This window comes from Neophocaena asiaeorientalis, unplaced genomic scaffold (genome assembly GCF_003031525.2).
Source record: "Neophocaena asiaeorientalis asiaeorientalis breed wild unplaced genomic scaffold, Neophocaena_asiaeorientalis_V1.1 scaffold445, whole genome shotgun sequence".
Taxonomy (NCBI): Eukaryota; Metazoa; Chordata; class Mammalia; order Artiodactyla; family Phocoenidae; genus Neophocaena; species Neophocaena asiaeorientalis.
This window is the reverse complement of record NW_020172783.1, coordinates 1,073,296-1,097,538: the sequence shown is the minus strand read 5'-3', so window position 1 is coordinate 1,097,538 and position 24,243 is coordinate 1,073,296. Positions and strand designations below refer to the sequence as shown.

General features: G+C 37.2%; 1 protein-coding gene across 1 annotated transcript in view; it reads right to left on the bottom strand.

The window, feature by feature from the left end:
- LOC112397409 (transmembrane protease serine 11D-like) overlaps positions 1 to 22,595 on the bottom strand; it is a 48,303-nt gene extending 25,708 nt beyond the window's left edge. The window contains exons 1-4 of the mRNA XM_024741602.1: positions 22,557 to 22,595; positions 22,040 to 22,190; positions 20,040 to 20,158; positions 2,174 to 2,241 (exon numbers count right to left, since the gene is read on the bottom strand). Of these exons, the coding sequence (XP_024597370.1) occupies positions 2,174 to 2,241; positions 20,040 to 20,158; positions 22,040 to 22,190; positions 22,557 to 22,595 (377 nt within the window). The remainder of the gene's footprint in view (positions 1 to 2,173; positions 2,242 to 20,039; positions 20,159 to 22,039; positions 22,191 to 22,556) is intronic.
- Positions 22,596 to 24,243: the final 1,648 nt, after the last annotated feature.

Genomic DNA, 24,243 nt, shown 5'->3' with positions numbered 1-24,243 from the left:
ATATATATATATATATATATAAAAGGAGACATATATATATCAAGAATACATATATCTGATGCACATATATTATACATGTTTATATATGATATTTGACATATCATAAGGGTAAGGAATAGCAGTTAGAAGAACTTTAAGCAAATACTATGTTTAGCGTTTCATTTCAAGAAATCTTTCTGGTTGCTATGTAGAATGTGGAGTGGAGCAAGACTGCAGGAAAGGAGACTCATTAGAAGGCTGTTCATAGACAAGGAGAGAGATGGTTGAGGGCAGTGTGTTTGAAGTTATGGATCTTAAACATAATTAAGAAATAGAATTGTGAAGGTTAGATGGATGGATGTGTGGGTTGAGGGAGAGATAGGAATTTAGAGATAACTCATATTTCTTTCTTGAGCATCTGGGTTGAAGGTGACACCATTGATAGAGGTAGGCAATACTAGAAGAGTAACATATTTGGTGGGGGAGAAATGATAGGTTCTGGTCTGGACTTACTAAAGTTGAGTTGTCCAAGATAGCCATATGATGATGTCAAGTAGACGGCTGTGTATATTCACATCTCGAGATGAGAAGAGAGGACTAGCCCAGAGATACAACTTTAATAATAATTAGCATATGGGGCAATGAAGCCCCTAAAAGGAGCTTCAGTGTGAACTGAGAAGATGAGAGGCTTACAGCACAGTCTGACAACACTTGAGGAAGAGAAGGAATAAGAACTAACAAAGAAAATTGAGAAGGAATAACTTAAGAGATAAAAGGAAAATCAGGGGTGTATAGGGTCATAGAAATCAAGGGATGGTACTATTTCAAAAAGGATTGAAAACTCAACAGTGTTAAATACTGTTGAGAGGTCCAAGAAGAGGACTGATATAATTTCTTTGGAGTTTGTGATTCAGACGTCATTGCTGAACTTGGCAAGAGCAATTACTATTTTGTGGTGAGGTCAGAAGCCAGACTGCAGTGAAATGAGAAGTAAGTGGGAAGTGAACAAAAGGAGAAAAAAATGCAGATTCAGTCCTACAAGTATTGCAAGCTAGTGGCTGGTACAGAGAATTTCTCAAGAAAGTACTAAGGTAAATGTGCACTGAACTGACTGAAATGCATTTTGGAAAATGCTCTTCCTATGGATTCTTCTTACTTCTTGAACTCCTCAGCAAAACTTAACTGACCAGAGCTCTATGCTCCTGGGTACTTAACTAGGTGACTCTTCCAAGAATAAGAAAAATTAATTTTCTCGTGGTATTAGTATTTGAGAAAGAAATAGTATAATTTCTCTCCCTCTGAAGAGCTTTTGTATATTATTTGAAGGATTGAGCAATATGGACATTTGAGATATTTATGGTAGGGTCAGTAAGGGTGGCTCTTTTAGTTGGTAGGAATATCACATCACATCACAAGGATAAGTCCATATTCAACTAAGGTAAGAATGGCAAATAACTAGCTTGTGTGCTGCTACTTCGCCTGTTATTTATTTACTTATTTATTTTTTTGCGGTATGCGGGCCTCTCACTGTCGTGGTCTCTCCCATTGCGGAGCACAGGCTGCGGACGCGCGGGCTCAGCGGCCATGGCTCACGGGCCCAGCCGCTCCGCGGCATGTGGGATCTTCCCGGACCGGGGCATGAACCCACGTCCCCTGCATCGGCAGGTGGACTCTCAACCACTGCGCCACCAGGGAAGCCCTACTTCACCTATTATTAATTCATAGCAGACACATCTGTATTTGGCCACAGCATCCTTTATATTATAGCATTCCAGGCAGACAAAACCCAAAAAGCCATTTTTGGTGTTGGTTTATTGTTCCAATCGTGCCCAGGACCACAACATTGCACATCTCCACAAGGCATTGTTTGCTACATAGACTGCATTGTGAATAGTATCCCCTGGAGTTATATAATAGAATAACCCTGTGGCTGTACCTTCACCCAACTCTCTCTCTACCCTTTCCTCCTTTTTCCACCAAGAACTGAAGTAATATGGTTATTTAGATTAGTAAGTAGATCGTATGTGACATGTTTTGTTTTTTGGCATTGGTTTTTAAACTTTCCATGATACTATTTTCATAATATTGCAACACATTTTGTGAATGTCTCATTCATTATCTATGCTGTGAACAAAATCAAATGCACCAAGTTGTATCTATGCTTATAGATATTTTTTGTTGTAGTTCCACTCACCTCAGTCTGACAACATGAGCTCTGATGAACTGTTTTCTTAAATTTGACTTTTTGAATGTTTGAGTAATCTGTAGAAAGAAAGGAAAAAACAACTTGTCTGTAATTACCGTTCTTTCTCTGTTTCCTCTTTCTGCCCAACCTCGCAACATGGTTGTTAATGGGGAGTTGACTATGTTAATGAGGAATAGAGTTCAGTTTAGTTCAGTTCCATCTCAGAACACATGGGAGTGATTTAGGCAGGTTAATAACCTTCTGATGCAGTGCCTGTTTCTTCATCTATTACACAAAGATGGTAATGGACAGGATGCATCTTCGCTAGAAGCCATTCTAAACATAGCAGATGTTTTGCTCAATGAGAGCCCACGTTACGTGATTTGGTGGCTGTTCCCAAAGAGGTGGGCGCATGAGCCAACCCAATGCTAGGTGAGTCCACTGATAAAATTTACAGTGTGTGATCCTGCAACAACTGTTCTGAAATGGGTAAAACCAGATTAAAATGAGCAGCAATGGAGAGCTTGATGAGAAAGAGGAAAAGAAGTAAAGGGCAATCTTTTCCTTATTGTTTCTGATTAATGCCTAAGCAACATAAGTTAATTTTTAGCATCAGTTGGTATTTCCTGACCTAACTAACTTTCCCCCTGAATCATTGCTCAATGCCAGCAAGGATGGTCCTCTTGAGGTATAAGGTTTAGCTTCACAGTAAACTAGTAGTGAGTGATTCTGTGACTGGAACAGTTCTGCCAAGATGCAGGGTGAGATGTACTGAGCTTTCATAATGGCGAGTGGATTCTGTTGGCTTCTACTGTGAGGTTGGACCAAGGTGGGGGTGAACATGAAAAGGTGAAGATGGGGAAATTAAGTAGCATGTTGAATATTACATTAAGCCAGGATTTGAAGCCAATTCTTCTTGAGACTGTTAAGTTTATGCAATCTCTGTTACACTGCATTTATTTTTTCAGTATCCATTCTTTAGGCTGATATCATACCAACCAGTTGTGAGACAAAGTAACTTTTTTTCTTTCTAGAGGTCTTAAACATTTTTAAGAGTTTTGAGGCTGTTAGTTTTTCAAAATAATTTCCTTTTGAAAAAATTCAAGAAGTACTAGTAAGTGTTAAGAAGAAAGCAAAAAGTCACTCAAAATTCTATGATCTAGAATTATAGAATGCAATCATTTGGTGAGTATTTTAGTTAACTATGTAGAAGGATAGGTTTTAATGTGTTTATTAATGTGGTATATTGTAGGAGAGAGTTTAATAAACTGATTTATCTTTAATATTACTTGACTTTAGCAGAAGTAAAAGGAACTGACCTAAAACTGAAGGAATTGCTAAAATTTAGATGTTTCTTGTAATTATATTTTAATTCATGATTTGGTATTGCATCAGCATGGGCTACACTGGACCAAAATGTTAAAAATATAATTTAATTATGACATTTTTGTTATGTGGAAAATATTGGTGTAATTTAGTGAGGACTAAGGTAATAAGCAACATAAAGCAAGTTGATTAATTGGTTGATATCCATATACAAGGATAAAAGGAGAGACCTATGGATAAGAATCCATATTTCATAGAGTGGGTGAAAATTTTGTAGTCTCGTTAATTAGAACTTATCAAATATTTGGTAGAAAATCAGTGAGCAGATGCCTGAAGAGGAAGCCAATGGGAGAGTGGAAAGTATAGTAGATAGGGGACAGGGAAAAGTTAGCTTGCTATGAGAACTTGAACGAATCTTTTAAACTTTCTTCCTCTCAGTTTCTTCATCTGTAAAAGGAAAACAGTCCAAAGTGTGTTTAAAAAATTGTTCTGTACATAGTTGGCTACTGCAACTCCCAGAGGCTATGCATCTACTTTCAGTGAGCTTTACATGTAACCTTTGGGCTTTTTCACTCCCTTCAAACTTATTATTGATTCTTCTTTAATGGGTTGGATGAGTTTGCTTTCCTACTTCTTTGATTTTGTAACCTGTATGATTGACACTTTTATTACAATGGACAAAAAATCAAGTAAACAAAGAAAAAAGAACTATTTTATATTTCCCTCCTGAATGAGGGTGACAATACTGTCTTTGTGGGGTTATTTTAATGTCTTTATTGGAGTATAATTGCTTTACAGTGCTGTGTTAGTTTCTTCTGTGAATCAGCTATACATATACATATATCCCCATATCTCCTCCCTCTTGCGTCTCCATCCCACCCTCCTTATCTCACCCCTCTAGGTGGTCACAAACACGGAGCTGATCTCCCTGTGTTATGCAGCTGCTTCCCACTAGCTACCTGTTTTACATTTGGTAGTGTATATATGTCCATGCCACTCTCTCACTTCGTCCAAGCTTACCCTTCCCCTCCCCGTGTCCTCAAGTCCATTCTCTACATCTGCGTCTTTATTCCTGTCCTGCCCCTAGGTTCTTCTGAACCATTTTTTTTTTTTTTTTTAGATTCCATGTACATGTGTTAGCATATGGTAATTGTTTTTCTCTTTCTGACTTACTTCACTCTGTGTAACAGACTCTGGGTCCATCCACCTCACTACAGATAACTCAATTTCATTTCTTTTTACGGCTGAGTAATATTCTACTGTATATATGTGCCACATCTTCTTTATCCATTCATCTGTTGATGGACACTTAGGTTGCTTCCGTGTCCTGGCTATTGTAAGTAGTGCTGCAATGAACATTGTGGTCCATGACTCTTTTTGAATTATGGCTCTCTCAGAGTATATGCCCAGTAGTGGGATTGCTGGGTCATAAGGTAGCTCTATTTTTAGCTTTTTAAGGAACCTCCATACTGTTCTCCATAGTGACTGTATCAATTTACATTCCCACCAACAGTGCAAGAGGGTTCCCTTTTCTCCACATCTTCTCCAGCATTTATTGTGTGTAGAGTTTTCGATGATGGCCATTCTGACTGGTGTGAGGTGATACCTCAATGTAGTTTTTTTTTTTTTTTAAGAAGATGTTGGGGGTAGGAGTTTACTAATTTAGTTATTTTTGCTGTGTTGGGTCTTTGTTTCTGTGCAAGGGCTTTCTCTAGTTGTGGCAAGTGGGGGTCACTCATCAACACGGTGTGCGGGCCTCTCACTATCGCGGCCTCTCTTGTTGTGGAGCACAGGCTCCAGACGCGCAGGCTCAGTAGTCGTGGCTCACCGGCCTAGTTGCTCCACGGCATGTGGGATCTTCCCGGACCGGGGCACAAACCCGTGTCCCCTGCATCGGCAGGCGGACTCTCAACCACTGCGCCACCATGGAAACCCCCCCATTGTAGTTTTGATTTGCATTTCTCTAATGATTAATGATGTTGAGCATCTTTTCATGTGTTTGTTGGCAATCTATATATCTTCTTTGGAGAAATATCTGTTTAGGTCTTCTGCCCAGTTTTGGATTGGCTTGTTTTTTTCATATTGAGATGCATGAGCTGCTTGTATATTTTGGATATTACTCCTTTCTCATCTGCTTCATTTGCAAATATTTTCTCCCATTCTGAGGGTTGTCTTTTCATCTTCTTTATGGGTTCCTTTGCTGTGCAAAAGCTTTTAAGTTTCACTAGGTCTTATTTGTTTATTTTTGTTTTTATTTCCATTTCTCTAGGAGGTGGGTCAAAAAGGACCTTGCTGTGATTTATGTCAAAGAGTGTTCTGGCTATGTTTTCCTCAAAGAGTTTAGTAGAGTCTGGCTTTGCATTTAGGTCTTTAATCCGTTTTGAGTTTATTTTTGGGTATGCTGTTAGGAAGTGTTCTAATTTTATTATTTTACATGTAGCTGTCCAGTTTTCCAAGCACCACTCATTTAAGAGACTGTCTTTTCTCCATTGTATATTCTTGCCTCTTTTCTCAAAGATAAGGTGACCATATGTGCATGTGCATAGAGTTTCCCTCTATGCCTATTTTCTGGGGAGCTTTTATCATAAATAGGTGTTGAATTTTGTCGAAAGGTTTTTCTGTATCCATTGAGATTATATGGTTTATATCCTTTAATTTGTTCATGTGGCATATCACATTGATTGATTTGTGTATATTGAAGAATCCTTGCATTCCTGGGATTCTTGATCCCAGGTGTATGATCATGGTGTATGACCTTGATACACTTGATCATGGTGTATGACCCTTTTAATGTGCTGTTGGATTCTGTATGCTAGTATTTTGTGGAGGATTTTTGCATCTATGTTCATCAGAGATACTAGCCTGGAGTTTTATTTTTCTGTGAAATCCTTGTCTGGTTTTGGTATCAGGGTGATGGTGGCGTCGTAGAATGAGTTTGGTAGTGTTCCTCCTTCTGCTGTATTTTGGAAGAGTTTGAGAAGGTTAGGTGTTAGCTCTTCTTTACATGTTTGATAAAATTCACCTGTGAAGCCATCCATTCCTGGGCTTTTGTTTGCTGGAAGATTTTTAATACAGTTTCAAATTCAGTGCTTGTGATTGGTTTGTTTATATTTTCTATTTCTTCCTAGTTCAGTCTTGGATGGTTGTCCTTTTCTAAGAATTTGTCCATTTCTTCCAGGTTGTCCATTTTATTGGCATATAGTTGCTTGTAGTAATCTCTCATGATCCTTTGTAGTTCTGCAGTGTCAGTTGTTACTTCTCCTTTTTCATTTCTAATTCTATTGATTTGAGTCTTCTCTCTTTTTTTCTTGATGAGTCCGGCTAATGGTTTACCAATTTCCTTTATCTTCTCAAAGAACCAGCTTTTTGTTTTATTGATCTTTGCTATCGTTTCCTTCATTTCTTTTTCATTTATTTCTGATCTGATGTTTATGATTTCTTCCCTTCTGCTAACTTTGGGGTTATTTTGTTCTTCTTTCTCTACTTGCTTTAGGTGTAAGTTTAGGTTGGTTTTTTTTGAGATTTTTCTTGTTTCTCGAGGTAGGATTGTATTGTTATAAACGTCCCTCTTAGAACTGCTTTTGCTGCATCCCATAGGTTTTGGGCCATTGTGTTTTCATTGTCATTTGTTTCTAGGTATTTTCTGATTTCCTGTTTGATTTCTTTAGTGATCTATTGGTTATTTAGTAGTGTATTGTTTAGCCTCCATGTGTTTGTATTTTTTACAGATTTTTTCCTGTAATTGATATCTAGTCTCATAGCGTTGTGGTCGGAAAAGATACTTGATACGATTTCAATTTTCTTAAATTTACCAAGGCTTGATTTGTGACCCAAGATATGATCTATCCTGGAGAATGTTCCATGAGCACTTGAGAAGACTGTGTATTCTGTTGTTTTTGGATGGAATGTCCTCTAAATGTCAATTAAGTCCATCTTGCTTAATGTATCATTTAAAGCTTGTGTTTCCTTATTTATTTTCATTTTGGATGATATGTCTGTTCGTGAATGTGGGGTGTTAAAGTCCCCTACTATGATTGTGTTACATTTTCCCCTTTTATGGCTGTTAGCATTTGCCTTATGTATTGAGGTGCTCCTATGTTGGGTGCATAAATATTTACAATTGTTATATCTTCTTCTTGGATTGATCCCTTGATCATTATGTAGTGTCCTTCTTTGTCTCTTGTAATAGTCTTTATTTTAAAGTCTATTTTATCTAATGTGAGAATTGCTGCTCCAGCTTTTTTTTAGATTTCCATTTGCATGGAATATCTTTTTCCATCCCCTCACTTTCAGTTTGTATGTATCCCTAGGTCTGAAGTGCCTGTCTTGTAGACAGCATATATATGGGTCTTGTTTTTGTATCCATTCAGCCAGTCTATGTCTTTTGGTTGGAGCATTTAATCCATTTACATTTAAGGTAATTATCGATATGTATGTTCCTATTACCATTTTCTTAATTGTTTTGGGTTTGTTATTGTAGGTCTTTTCCTTCTCTTATGTTTCCTGCCCAGAGAAGTTCCTTCAGCATTTGTTGTAAAGCTGGCTTGGTTGTGCTGAATTCTCTTAGCTTTTGCTTCTCTGTAAAGGTTTTAATTTGTCCGTCAAAACTGAATGAGATCCTTGCTGGGGAGGGTAATCTTGGTTGTAGGTTCTTCCCTTTCATTGCTTTAAATATGTCCTGCCATTCCTTTCTGTCTTGCAGAGTTTCTGCTGAAAGATCAGCTGTTAACCTTATGGGGATTCCCTTGTATGGTATTTGTTGCTTTTCCCTTGCTGCTTTTAATATTTTTTTTTTTGTATTTAATGTTTGATAGTTTGATTAATATGTGTCTCGGTGTGTTTCTCCTTGGATTTATCCTGTATGGGACTCTCTGCACTCTGGACTTGACTATTTCCTTTCCTGTATTAGGGAAGTTTTCAACTCTAATTTCTTAAGATATTTTCTCAGTCCCTTTCTTTTTCTCTTCTTCTTTTTGGGACCCTTATAATTCGAATGTTGGTGCATTTGATGTTGTCCCAGAGGTCTCTGAGACTATCCTCGATTCTTTTCACTCTTTTTACTTTATTCTTCTCTGCCGTAATTATTTCCACTATTTTATCTTCTGGGTCACTTATCCATTATTCTGCCTCAGTTATTCTACTATTGATTCCTTCCAGAGAATTTTTAATTTCATTTTTTGTGTTGTTCATCATTGTTTGTTTGCTCTTTAGTTCTTCTAGGTCCTTGTTAAACATTTCTTTTATTTTCTCCATTCTATTTCCAAGATTTTGGATCATCTTTACTATCATTATTCTGAATTCTTTTTCATTTCCTCTTCATTCATTTGTTTAGGTCGGTTTTTACTTTGCTCCTTCATCTGCTGCATATTTCTCTGTCTTCCCATCTTACTTAACTTACTGTGTTTGTGGTCTCCTTTGCGCACCCTGCATGTTCGTAGTCCCTGTTATTTTTGGTGTCTGCCCGCAGTGGGTAATGTTGGTTTAGTTGGTTTTGTAGGCTTCCTAGTGGAGGGGACTGGTGCCTGTGTTCTGGTGGATGAGGCTGGATCTTGTTTTCTGGTGGTCAGGTCCTCGTCCGGTGGTGTGTTTTTGGTTATCTGTGAACTTATTATGATTTTAGGTAGCCTGTCTGCTAATGGGTGGAGTTGTGTTCCTGTCTTGCTAGTTGTTTGGCATGGGGTGTCCAGCACTGGATCTTGGTGGTCGTTAGCTTTGAGGCAGAGATATCTGGGAGAACTCTCACCGGTTGATATTATATGGGGCCGGGAGGTCTCTGGTGGTCCAGTGTACTGAGCTCGGCTCTCCCACCTCAGAGGCTCATGCCTGACACCCAGCTGAAGCACCAAGACTGTGTCAGCCATGGGGCTCAGAAGATAAGGGAGAAAAAAAAGAAAGAAAGAAAAAATAAATAAAATAAAATAATAACGTTATTAAAATAAAAATTATTAAAATAATTTAAAAATAAAGAAGAGAGCAACCAAACCAATAAAAAAAAATCCACCAATGATAACAAGGGCTGGAAACTATACTAAGATAAAGATAAAAATCAAAATAGTCAGTCTCATGCAGCAAACTCCAAGTCCACAGGTGCTCCCAAAATCCACCGCCTCAATTTTGGGATGATTTGTTTTCTATTCCAGTGTTCCACAGATGCAGGGTATGTTGAGTTGATTGTGGAGATTTAATCCACTGCTCCTGGGGCTGCACAGAGAAATTTCCCTTTCTCTTTGTTCGCACAGCTCCTGGGGTTCAGGTTTGGATTTGGCCCTGCCTCTGCATGTAGGTTACCCTCTGGCATCTCTTCTTCGCCCAGATAGGAGTGGGTTAAAGAGTGGCTGATTAGAGGGCTCTGCCTCACTCAGGCTGGGGGGAGGAAGGGGTACGGAATGCAGGGGGGGCCTGCGGCTGCAGAGGCCCACATGACGTTGTAACAGCCTGAGGCCTGCTGTGTGTTCTCCCAGGGAAGTTGTCCCTGGATTATGGGACCCTGGCAGTGGCTGGCTGCACAGGCTCCCCAGAAGGGGGGTGTGGATAGTGACCTGTGCTTGCACACAGGCTTCTTGGTAGCTGCAGCAGCAGCCTTAGCATCTCATGCCCGTCTCTGGGGTCCGCGCTGATAGCCGTAGCTCGTGCCTGTCTCTGAAGCTCGTTTAGGCAGTGTTGTGAATCTCCTCTCCTCGTGCGCCCCAAAGCAATGGTCTGTTGAGTCTTAGGCAGTTCCAGACTTTTTCCTGGGCTCCCTCCCAGTTAGTTGTGTCACACTTGCCCCCTTCAAGCTATGTTCACGCACCCAACTCCTGTCCTCTCCCTGGGATCTGAACTCCGAAGCTTGAGCCTCAGCTCTCAGCTCTCACCCACCCCGGTGGGTGAGCAGACAATCCTCTCAGACTGGTGAGTGCTGGTTGACACCAATCGTCTGTGCGGGAATCTGTCCGCTTTTCCCTGTGCATCCCTGTTGCTGTACTCTTCTCTGTAGCTCCGAAGCTTCCCCCCTTTTCCACCAGTGAAGGGGCTTCCTAGTGTGTGGAAACATTTCCTCCTTCACAGTTCCCTACCAGAGGTGCAGGTTCCATCCCTATTCTTTTCTCTCTGTTTTTTCTTTCTTCTTTTGCCCTACCCAGGTACATGGGGAGTTTCTTGCCTTTTGGAAGGTCTGAGGTCTTCTGCCAGCGTTCAGTAGGTGTGCTGTAGGAGTTGTTCCACATGAACACGTATTTTTGATGCATTTGTGAGGAGGAAGGTGATCTTCATGTCTTACTCCTCTGCCATCTTGAAGGTCTCTTGACAATACTATCTTTGAATTCTAGAATAGCCTAGAATCCTCAAACCTCAATAATATTCATAATTGATAAGAATTGAAGTGAGATATAGATTATTTAGGTAAATTCTAACAAAGTAACCATCATTAAACCGGTTAATAGGTGAGGTCATACGAAGGGTAAGACATTACACATAGAATGTCTATAATTGTCACATATTTTTCATCTTGAGGGAGAAAAGATCTTATTAGCTACCCCATGAAAGTAAATCACCTTCTTATTTTCAGTACCTTCTTACTTGGTAGGTATATTTTTTGTTTTGTCTTGTATTTAATGATGAAATTACATGAACAACTGATGAGGTGGAAGCATCTCTCACATACCTACCTCATAACATTTCTCAATAGGTACAGTTTTGTGCATAATATTCATGAGCTGAGTAATAGTAATAATGTTGTTTTTGTGATTTCAGTCACCCTTCAGTTACAAACTTTCTTTTCTGTTTAATCAGAAGATCTGGAAACTCAGTTTTCAAGAAAAAGATAAAATATATGGCAATATAATCTATCTATTACTACAGTACTCTTCAAATATGTATATATATATTTTTTGCGGTACGTGGGCCTCTCACTGTTGTGGCCTCTCCCATTGCGGAGCACAGGCTCCGGACACGCAGGCTCAGTGGCCATGGCTCACGGGCCCAGCCGCTGCGCAGCATGTGGGATCCTCCCGGACTGGGGCACGAACCCATGTCCCCTGCATTGGCAGGTGGACTCTCAACCACCGCACCACAGGGAAGCCCAGAATTTATAAAATTTGAAACACTGTGATCAAATGACCCAAAGGTATGATTCTAACTTTAATCTAAATACTTGGTCTGAAGCACTGAAGAAGTTTCCACACAATTATGTGGCTCCAGATGCATGAAGTTCATTGGCAGAACTTAACAAATCATGACACTAAGTTGTCATTCCCACCAATCATGCAAGGGTTTTGTTGAAGTTCAGCAAGTGACTTTCCATCTTTCCTGATTTCAATTGGCTACCCTTTCAAATCAAATCAAAGGAGTTTAATTATATTTATATACATATTTTAAGAAATGTGTTCAAAATCAACCAAACATGGTAGGTAATTTTTGTCTCCCAAATTTTTATGTGTGCATGTCTAAGCCCTTAATTTTCAGTAAAACAAAGCAACTGAACTCAATCACCTAATGCTGGACACATTGTTAAACATGTATTTCCCGAGTTTTCTCTTATTTATTTAAAAAGCAGTTAAGGGCTTCCTGGGTGGTGCAGTGGTTGAGAGTCTGCCTGCCGATGCAGGGGATATGGGTTCGTGCCCCGGTCTGGGAAGATCTCACATGCCGCGGAGCGGCTGGGCCCATGAGCCGTGGCCACTGAGCCTGCGTGTCCGGAGCCTGCGCTCCGAAACGGGAGAGGCCACAACAGTGAGAGGCCCACGTACCGCAAAAAAAAAATAAAAAAAAATAAAAAGCAGTTAATTTCTCACACTTATACCGTGAAGGGACAGGGTGTGTGTGTGTGTGTGTTTAAACATCTTCTAAGAAGCATTGCTTAACCTGGCAGTATGGCTGTAGCCAGTTCTTATGTTACCTAACTATTCATTTACTTATTCATTATTGTATATCGCATATTCATTACTTCATATGAGGGTTATCTTCAAATTGCAGGTTTTTAAATTTATTTATGTTTTGCAGGATTCTTCTCAGTCCTCATATTAATTTTTGGGGAGGTTTAGTTTACTTTTAGAGCTAGATAATATAATTTTAAAATCTAGTGGAAACTGTGTATCATTTAAATCTACTGAGAGCCGGTAAAAGTGTGCTGATGCCCAGTCAGTTCTGTTGTGTTACTGTCCACCCTATCCCTCAAGATATTTTCACACACATTGTGTGGAACTACTTGACATAAAACCAAACAAAGGTGCCAGTGTCAATCCATTTGTTAAATAGTAACAAAGCTAAGTTTGTTCATTTGTTCCTTCACTCCTTCTCTCCCTATTTTCTTTTTCTTCTTGTTTAAAAATTTTTTCGTAAAAGAGAAAAACACATGTAGAGTGACATTTGAGTATTTTCTTCCATGACTCCAATAAAATTATTGTGAATCCCTCCCTGGTATGACAACTCCATCTTGGAGACCATTGTGGGCTTCATCCTGACTGCAATGACATCTTTATTTTGTGTCCCTAGCACTTAGCACAGGAACCAACAGATAGAACGTATCATTTATTCATTCATTCAACAAATATTTGAATGCCAACTATGTACCAAATTCTCTTTTAGGTGTTAGGCAGCAATCAGTGCTTATTAAATGGCTGTACTAAAAGCCCTGATGGTATAAGGGATGTGATAAGATTAATTGTAAATTGATACTGCTGTCTTTCTCTTCCTGTGCCCTAGTTTTTTTTTCATGGTACAGTCATTAGGTATATTTTGGAAAAAATGTGGCAATTGTTGTTTGCAGAATCTGTTGCAATATCTGTTGCAATACCACCCCTGATGCCAAAGGGGAGTTTCAGTGGTTCAGTTGATCCCAGGTATGAATCCTGATTGAAGTCCCTTGTTTTATTTGGAGAGGCCCATTCAATCAGAATGCACTCATAGTTTTGATACACATATTTGCAAACAGATGCTCTCATTATTTCGAAATCACCTTATTCATTTTTTCATTCATTCAACAGTTTTTGAGCACCTCTTATGCTTCACGCTCCCTCTTTCAAGCAGTGGGTTACACTGGTGGAGAAAATAGACAGTCCTTGCCATCATGGAGCTTACATCTAATGGGGGAGATACACACTAATCATATTATCATCCACATTTAAGCAGAATTATAACTGTGATAAGTGCAGCAATATAGTAGAGGGATTTGATCCAGTCAGTGAGATTAGAGAGGCTTCTCAGAGGAATGCTTATGAAACTGAGATCTTCAGGAAGAATCAGAGTTAGCTGGTTGAAGAGAAAGGAAAAGCCTCACAGGTGGAGTGAATGGCACATACAAAGTCCTGAGGTAGGAACAAACAGATTGTGTTTAAGGAGTCAAAGGCCAGGACAGTTGTAGCCTAGAAAGCAAGGAGGCTAGAGTTATATAGAAAGGCCAGACCATGAAAGTCTTGTTAGTGTGTGAAGCATTTGGTCTTTATCATCATAATGGGAAGTCACTGAAGTGTTTTAAATCAGAGGATAATAAAATCAGATTTGCAATTTGAGAACAATCTCTCTGGTTGCATGTGGATAAGCAATTTTAGGTACAAAATAACGTAAATTAGTTATGGTGCTATTTTGGCACTTCAGTGTAGAGGTCATGGCTTGGATGGTTATGGTGGTAGCAGATATGGAGAGTAATGAATGAATCTGAAGGAAATACAGGGGATAAAACCTACAGGGGTTGGTAATAGATTGGATATTTGGAATGACATAGAGCAGTATGTCAAGGATGAATTCTAGGTTTCTGGTTTGGAAAACTGAATAAATGGTATTATCATCAATGGGGTTAGGATTATGGGAAGAAGGCTAGTATGGCGTGGAGGGATCATGAGTTTGATTTAGGGACATAATATATTTGAGATGTTTCTACAACAGCCAAGTAGAGATATTAAGCTGGCAGTTGGGGGAAAAGGTCTGAAGTACAGAAGAAAAGTCTGGGCTGACGACAGCATGAGTCATTAGTATATAAGTGTTGGTAGAAGTAATGGTCATGGATGAGATCATTTAGAGATAGAAAATAATGTGAGAGGAGAGGAGCGCATAGGTCAAAGAGTTGGGGAATTTCAACATTTAATGTTAGTGTAGAGGAGGGTGAATCTATAAAAGATACAGAGGAGAAGGAGTGGCCAGAGAGGCACGATGAGAAAAACAGGTGATTCGGTGGCATGGATCTCTTGTGTGAAAATCACATAATCATAGACTTTTTGAGGTAGAATGTACTATAAAAATCATCTAGTTCAATGATTTTATTTTACTAATGAATAAACTGTGAACCAGAAAAGTGAATTGCTTAATATAATAGAAATTCTGGGATTATTCCACTGCTCATTAAGTATTAATTAACACTGCTGACTATGGAACAAGGATAATGATGGTACTCATGTTACCACTGGTAAGTGGTATGATTCTTGAACTTGAAATCAGGAGACCTTGGTTTGAATTTTTGTTCTATCACTTTCCAGTTGAATGGCCTTTGTCATGTTTCTTAATCTCTCACAGTATTCACTTACCCATCTATAAAAATTACATGCCCATTGTGAGTTGAAGGTTAGATGATATATGTAAAAGTGCTTTATGAACTATAAAGTACTACATTAGAGTATTATCCAAAGTGTTTCTACAGAAGTATGAATAAATGAGATTAACTGTAGAAATGATACATCAGACGAATTTCAAGGGGAATCTTTCTCTGCCAGATGTTTAATTATAAAGCCACAGTAGGGGAGAGTGGGAGGGAGGGAGACGCAAGAGGGAAGACACATGGGAGCATATGTATATGTATAGCTGATTCACTTTGTTATAAAGCAGAAACTAATACACCATTGTAAAGCAATTATACCCCAATAAAGATGTTAAAAAAAAAATAAATAAATAAAGCCACAGTAAATAGCTGGGTACTGGTACAGGCGAAGACTAGTCAGTGAAAGAGAGGGGAGTACAGAAAAAAGAAAAGGAGGAATTTAGTGTATGATAAAGATGGCACAACAAATAAATCCATTGCACTGTTTAATATACTGTTTTGGTACCACCACCTAGCTCTTTTAGGGGAAAAAGCTGGATCTCTATCTTATTACAAAATAAATTACAGGTGAATCAAAGATAAAATTGATAATTTTGGCTACCTAAAAAATTAAATCTATATGGTAGTAAAAAAAAACCCCTAGATTATAAACAAGGTTGAAAGTCAAATCTCGTTAGAGAAATATATGCAAATGAATGACAGGCAAATTTTAATATTTTAACAAGGAAAGAATTTTTTTCCCTAGATTTATATAAAAACACAAAGGCTCCAGTAAGAAAACGGGCAAGGTCATGACCAGGCAATTCACAAATGAAATTATAAAAATGACCTATTACTATAGGGAGACAGATTAAATCTTACTAGTAATCAAAGAAATGCAAACCAAAATAATAGTGAGATATCACTTCTTACCTATTGAATTAGCAACAGTTAATAAGGTTTACAATGCATAGTGTTAATGCTGTAGGGGAAATAAGCATACCTATGCATACTTATATACTGGTGGTAAGAATGTAAACTGGGGCACTTCTGGAGTGCAATCTAGAAATTAAAATAAATGTTAAAAATGCATAGATCACTATATTGATATAAACAAATGGTTGAATTAGTACATGGAGAAACTAGACAAACAGAAGAATTTCAAATATTCTTTAAATATTCAAAGCATAACTCGTTACTCCTCCACTTCTTATGTGTGGCCTGTACATAGTGTTTTTCTTCCAAAGAGTATAATATGGAAAAGGGAGGGAGTAACTTTACAGTGTAGAAATCTGGCCAACACTACTTCAGCCAGGTGACCAAGGTCAACAGTGGTAAGTCATGTTGATATTATGTACCCCATTTCATATGATGTAATGAAAATGACCCTTTTCCTCTATAGTCTTTCTCCTTAAAACCCCAAACCCCAGTCTAACTGTAAGAAAAAACATCAGAAGGCCTCCAATTGTGGGACATTTCTACAAAATACCTGACTAGTATTCCTCAAAACTGTCAAGGTTATCAAAAACAAGGAAAGTCTGGGGAACTGTCATAGTCTACAAGAGCTTAAGGAGACATGACAACTCTGTAATTTGCTATCCTGGATGGGATCAGGAAATGGAAAAGAACATTAAGTAAAAACGAAGGAAATCTGAATAAAATACAGAATTTGGTTAATAACAATGTATTAATATTGGATCATTAATTGCAATAAATACACTATTGTAATATAAAACGTTAATCATAGAGGAAACTGGGTGTGATGTATATGAGAACTCTATATTATCTTTGCAACTTTTCTATAAGTCTAAAATCCTTCTAAAATAAAATCTTTATTAAAATTGAAGAAGAAATTTAAAAATCTCTAGAGAGAAATAAAAGCATAAACCCTATATTCTGATAATTCTACTTCTGGGAATATGTCCCAAGAATATAATCACTCAGGTGTGCAAGGATGTATCAACAAGACTGGTCATCAGAATATTGGATATAATAGTGAAAAACTGGAAACAATTTGAACATCTGTCAACAGAGGACTGGTTAAATAAAATATTGTACCTTTATGCACTATAATACTATTTAGTTATTTAAAATGGAGTATTTCTTCATTGATATTTAAATACCTCTATGATATTTTTTGAGAAAAAAGTGGTAGTAAACAAGCATGTATAGTCTTATTCCATTGACAGAAAATTATATGTGTTTGTGCATGGATGATTATGCAGTTTTCATGAAAAGTACTTGGAACATCAAAATATTAAAAATGGATATATGAGTATTGAGATTTTGTGCATATTTCTTTCTCTATATTTCTTGAATGCCTTGACTTTTCTACTTTTTTATTATCTTTACAACAAAAGACAATATTAAAATTATTTTCATTTTGATAACACTTTATACATTACAATTTACTTTATAGACCACTTTTGAGAGTAATTCATGAATAACAAATTAGATTGTATAATTTTTTTGTCATTGGGATTGGGTTTTAAAGACTTACTGAATATCTTCCAAATGTGCTGGTAGTACTTTTGAAAAGAAACTTAGTTTATGTTTTTCACATTGCTGAATATGTACGTTGTGCTTTATGCCTTATGCCGTTTCTCTCCATATCAGTCTTTTGCAATTTTACATATGCTCTATGAAGGATGTGCTGACCTGACATATCTGATCTGTCTGGCAGGAACTGAGTGACCTCTTTAGGGCTGAGGATGTCTCTGGCATCTTGCTTTAATGACAAATAGTTGGGTTCTAATTCCCTATAATGAAGCTGGGATTCTCAATATACATAATTACAGTTTGCTCCCTTTTATTAGACTGGGTAAATAGCTGAAACATTACATGATGTCTTTGTGTGGATGTGAGGACTTCATTATGAATAACTGTCCTCAGACTGGCCTCCTGAGATGTTTGTTTCTAGTGTCTTCGTCAAGAAATTTAAGAATGTCTCTTGCAGTGTTAAACAAGAAAATCTGTTCAGATTTGCATGTTGCCCTCTGCCTGAGACAGAGGTACTCACAGGCTCTTTGTATTTGTCTGTGTAGTTTGTATTTGTGTGTGTATTTGTGGGGTCCAGCCTCAGAGTAGTATTACTAACCCAAGCACCGATTATTGCATAAATCAGCACCTTTCAACATCTAAACTGTGTGGGCAGTCAGTCGTGAAGTAATTCATTACTAATGACAAAGTACCAAAGTGTTTAAAAACTGGCATTTTTAAATAAATGTGAATAAATTTAAGGATATTCTTTAAATACTAAAAAAAAAAAAGGAATGTCTCTTGGTTTGAAGTCTAAACAATGGGCTCTCATGATGCAAATGATATAACTAAATATTCCTATTGATTTTTTAAGAGCAGGTTGGGAAGAGAAAGTAGGAAGTTGGGGAGGTGGATTGCTTTGGTAAGCCTAAAATGGAAGTTTTATGTGCATTTCCACATCTTCTGGAATATGCCCTAATTCAAGTTTCAACCCCTTGGCTTTCTGCTGGACCACGGTAATGAGCTTCTAACTAGCGTTACTGTGTGCAGGCTCTTCTCTTTATAGTATAATTTTTATATTCGGAACATGAATCTGTCAGATCCTGTTTGCATCATTCTGCCTCTAGCTCAAGACTTTCTCTCTACAAGATAAAACCCAAACATTTTAGCTAAGCACATTCTCCTCTCTATGCCTTGGCTCATATTTTAGCTGTGGTGTGCCCTACTCATTCTAAAGCTAACCTGAAAAGAGTCATCTTTTATAAGACGCTGTCTCTGATCTCCATAATTGGATATCATTTATCCTCTTACCACAAACTTACATCTGCGTTGCTCTCATGTCACATACTCACTGCATACCTTATATTATAAATATTTGTAAGCTTGTTTAATCTCCCATGTTAGACTAACCTCCATGAGGGCAGATCCAATATCTACTCCACTTTTTGTATGTCCACAGCATTAGACAGGATTGATGTTTAATAAAAGTTTATTGAAGGAACAGGAGGCTCCCACTTCTGACATAATAAACTGATGTTCCCCAATATTAACCCTACCACTGCCTCCTGGCCTAGATTCTGTTCCCAGATTATTCTGATTCAGCTGCTTATTCTGATTAAACATTTAAATTATATACTAACTTCCCTTGCTCTAATTTAATGCTCACCAAGCACTTTTCTCAATACTTGGCTCCTAGTGTAGTTTGCCCCTAGGGGCAAAGGGTGTTAGACAAGTAGATGATTCAGTCCCCCAGCCATGATAATTCTCATTATAGATTAACTCAGTGGTTCCCAAAGTGTGGTCCCTGGACCATAGCATCAGCATCACCTGGGAACTTGTTAGAAATGCAAATTCTAAATACTGAATCAGAAACTCTGACACTGGGGCCTAGAACTCTATTTTTAATAAGCCTTCCAGGTGATTTTGCTAAAGTTTTAGAACCATTGGATTAATTTATAACCTTAGGAATCTTAGAAAACGTTAAGGGTAAGTGAGCAACCCTGAGATTGTTCAGCTCTGACTGCAGGGCTGAAGGCCAAACCCTGATCTGTGATGATAAACCAGTGCTAAGTAAGGGTCTGCTTGTGAGGTTTCCTGGTAAGCAGCCTGGGGGCCTTTTCAAGTGAGAGCCCAGGCTTTCTTTGTATATTTTCTATGTCGATCATTGAACCAAAGTATGACATTCTCCAAACTATGTTAATATGTATTTTAACACCTACTACCTGTATGTTTAGTTGGATAAGAAAAAAGGAAAGAAGGCAAAATGAAAAGGATTTAAAAAGACAATCTTGAGGGTAGGAAAAATGCTCAAATTGCATAAACAATAGACTTCCAATCTTTGAAGTCATAATCATAAAAAATATGTTTACTCATGACCTAAAACTTTTCACTCATGATGTAAGAAAATATGAATAAGAAGTGTACAAGCAAATTGACTTGGAAAAAGCACAATGAAACACATCTTTCACCATTCGGGGAGGAGAATATGCAGAGCATCTAGGAGTTGCAAATATATCACAAAATATTAGGTTTATTATCATAATTGTTTTATGTTATAATAAAGAGGAAATGCAAATATTAACTTACCTCAGACTCAATTTTTTCACTCAAAGACCTATATTTCTGTGTATTTGGTGAACTTAGCTCATCAGTATATTGAACATTTAGGATTTGAAAGCTGCTACGGTAAAAGTAATCTTTTGGCCCTGTAAAACAAAGAAAAGGCAGGATCAATCTCACATTACTAAGTACTTTAATCTGTATTTTATACAGGATTATGGGAGGCTATGTTATACAATTAAAAAATATTTGATTCCCTTGAAAGAAAACTCTAAACTTAATATAATGTAACTATAATAAAATTATTTTTCTTTGTTTTTAAAAAGATTGGCAATGCTGGAAGTGTTAAAAATACATGAAAATCAGAGCAGCATTATTTGAGAAATTAAATTGTTCAGTAGTATCATAATTTTCATTCTTACTATAGGGAGATTTGTGATTACAGATTTATTCATTCAGGAAATATTAATGTCTATAATACACTATTATTCATTTATAATTAAGGAATAAAGTAATTCTGAATAGTTTTAAAAATTATTTCAAATACTATTCTTTTTAGAGGGATTAGTGACTTATTGTTTCTCTGGATTAAGCTAGAAAATAATTTCTGACAAGAAAGCTAATCTGGTTGTTCAATGTGAACTATTTCCATCACAAAGGGTCTTCCATTGGATATATTAAGCTATGTGAAGGAAATAAAAATTCCTAAAACATACTTGTCCTTACCTTAGAAACATTATGAACATGGACATAACCTAACCTGTCCCAGGAAAAAATTCCATGCTTCCATTTGATCATTCACATACATAATTTATGCAGAGAAATACCTCAATCAGGGAAAGCATTTGAGATCATGGGGATAGGGTTGTGTGGTCCTTTGTGGCAGAAGGACAAGTCTTTCTAGGGCCATAAGTGGTCACTGGTATACACTTTGAAGAGGACTTATTTAAGGCTTCACCCTTTGTGTTTAAGTGTGACACTACAGTGCTGTTAAGAGCGAAAATTCATTAGTTTAATCTGAAACTTGATGTTTGTTTTTCACTCTTCCGTAATTCACCTTGGACATATTTGTCTCTAGGTGATTTGATAGCAAAATGTAGTCAAAAGCAAAATTTAGCCACAACTTTATAATTAGATTGATTGAACAGATTATTCCTAGTTACTGGAATAAATAAATTTGTTTTTGCTCAGTCTCCACACTCATACATACCCATATGCCTTCACACTCTGCCCCACCCTGCCCCAATGCTTTAAATAATTTAACAGGACTATAGCAAAATTAAAAAAAAAAACAAACTCAAAGTGTTTTTTCAGGTAAAGGAAACAGATTATAACATATATTATCTAGTGAAATTTGATACATTTTATCTACATTAAAACATCTGAAAGAATATTCACTGAGATATTAAGTTGTTTGTGAATGAGCAGGGTATATGCATTCTTTATATTATTTCTTTGTTTCCTACTTTTATGATGTAATGAAAAATTAAAGAAACTAAGAGGAAAAAAAGGAACAGAATCCTTTTTAAAGTTTGTTTTTAACCTCTTTCCACTTCTTAACTTCAAATTCATCTCCTATCATAATTGTTCTGCTCCTAAGATTATTTTCGGGAGACAGGTCGTGAATTAACAAATATTTAGATACATCCAACTTTTAGATGTTGAAACTTAAGGTCCTTTGCAAATTTTAAATGAAGAAGGAAATCATGGTATTAATGAAAGAACAAAACAAGTGAACTCTAGCATCAGAAAAATATTGAGTTTTTTCCTTTGGCTAGAATAATTCTTGTCTGGGTTTAATGTTGTTTAGTATACTAAAAAAGCCCAAAAGAAAAAGAAGAGAAAAACTACTGAATTAGAGAAAATATAGACATGAACATATATTCAGGGGTATATGAATAAATATATAATTATGTTGTATTAAGAAATAGAAGTGGCAATAAAAGTGAGAATGCCCAACTTTTAATCTGAAAGTATATCTAGTTAATTCATCTGAAGAGTGGTATATCCAATCTTCTGGTACTTACCCAAAGCTAAAAAGTAGACAAGTAAACCTGTGGTCACTGCCAGGATTGCCACAACTGCGATGACAACAAAACATACTATGTATGGATTCATAGATCTTGAGGCCGATCGCACCCATGATGGCCTTAGAACAAGAGAAAAGATCAAAGGCCACTCATTTCACTCAGAGAAGCAATCATTTCAGCTCTCATGATCATTTTCTGCCTTCTGAAGTCTCTTAGCTTGCACATGGCTCTATTATAGAAAACCGATTGTTTCTTGATAGGAATATAGTTCTGGAAATGAAATCTAACTGAACAACACTCTCCTAAATGGTTTTTCTTTCAATTTTCTTTTCAGCATTAAAATGTTGACATTTAGATAGTTTGATAGAAGAATAAGGAAATCTGACCTCAGGTTTGCAATTGCTTTTCCTTCTTCTGCCAGTTGATGAAGTTCTCAAGAATAACAACTATTTCTGTTTTACTACAACTCCTTCTAAGACCCTATGTTGGACACTACTGTAGTAAGCTCCCTTACCTGGGCACCATCCTCAGGGATGTGCTGAAGAGAGATCATTTTGGGTGGGGAGAGGGGTGGAGGGAGTCAGACAGTAGCATTTCTCACTGTAATATTCTCCGGGTTATTAAAATGGGGATATGTCTAGAGGCTGAGAGCTGAGATCCAGAAGAGTAATAAGCACCTGTAATTAATTAGAACTGTACCAGCAGCAGAGGATTTGTGTAATTTTTTTCACCCATGAAATCATCAACAGCAGTGTAAGCCAGTAGATTTGTACTAACAGTATCTGGTATTATATTAGGCATATAATCCAAGTACTTCTCACGGCCTCTCTCCCTATCACACACACACTCACACTGGAGAGGTCACCAGAAGAGCTTAATGTGAATTCCTGTTTTATCCCTTGTTTGCTTGGAGATCATATTGTCATTTATCTGAGATTTTCTTCATCTGAAAAAATGGGAATAATACTTGCCTCACAAGGCTAATTTGAAAATCAGTGAGGTTATATTAAGTGTATAAAGTATATATTTCTATTAAGTAGGTTATCCACTAGACTGTGAGAACCTTGAGGATAAAGATGGTATTCATGCGTATGTTTCTGACAGTTTGTAGGATACCTGGCATATATAGGTGGTCCATAGATTTATGATATTTATAAATATTTGTTGTATGTGTTAACTCCTGGGTGTGTTTTAGATTTAAAAGCCTTAACAGAACTGAAAAGCACTTACATTTATCTAGAATATAGTCAGATTTCCATTTTTTCTATTTGTTTTGCTAACATTCTGGTATAAGTGGGAAGGGAATGCTCTGAGAGTCAGTGATTCCCAGACTTTAGTTTTCACAGCAGGGTTGCCTGATATTGTTTGGGCTCTACCCAACTCACATACTGATGAAAAGGCATCTCCTGGTATTTTACATTGTACCACCTGCACATTGTACGCTATGGCTATGGGACCAGTATCATTTCAGAAGATTATTGGAGGTGGACATAGACTTGCCAACTTCCAATTTTGTTGAATAAACACATTAAACATTACAAAAATTGACCACGCTCAAATATTATTTTTTAATAAAAGGGCATTTAAATTGATAAAAGTAGGAAGGACATAATCTCATAATAACAAATTAGATGAATAATTTAGCTCTAGCTTAATGATGTCTTTTTACTACATTGCTCTTATTTGTTCATTTTGCTATGCTAATCAAAACTGACTTTCAGCGACACTGGTCCAGAGTCCAACTTTTGGGAATGACTAACTGTAGTAATTTTCTAGTAGGATAAAATTGGCCCATTGACATTTGCTGACTTTTTGAGCCTCAGTTTACCCTTCTGTTTCCTACTGGGTTTGTTGTGCCAATGACATGTGGTCACAGTTGCACAGTGTTTGGCATTTGTAAGTTCACTAAATATCAGTGGGTACTCAGCAGGGGAGAGTCAAAAGAAGAGCTGGAAGCAAGCCAACCCAAATAAGTTTCATACTGATTGACCCCCTACGGCAACAACAAGGGACTGTATCAATTTACATTCCCACCAACAGTGCAAGAGGGTTCCCTTTTCTCCACACTCTCTCCAGCATTTACTGTTTGTAGATTTGTTGCCATTCTGACTGGTGTGAGGTGATACCTCATTGTAGTTTTGATTTTCAATTCTCTAATGATTAGTGATACTGAGCATTCTTTCATGTGTTTGTTGACTATC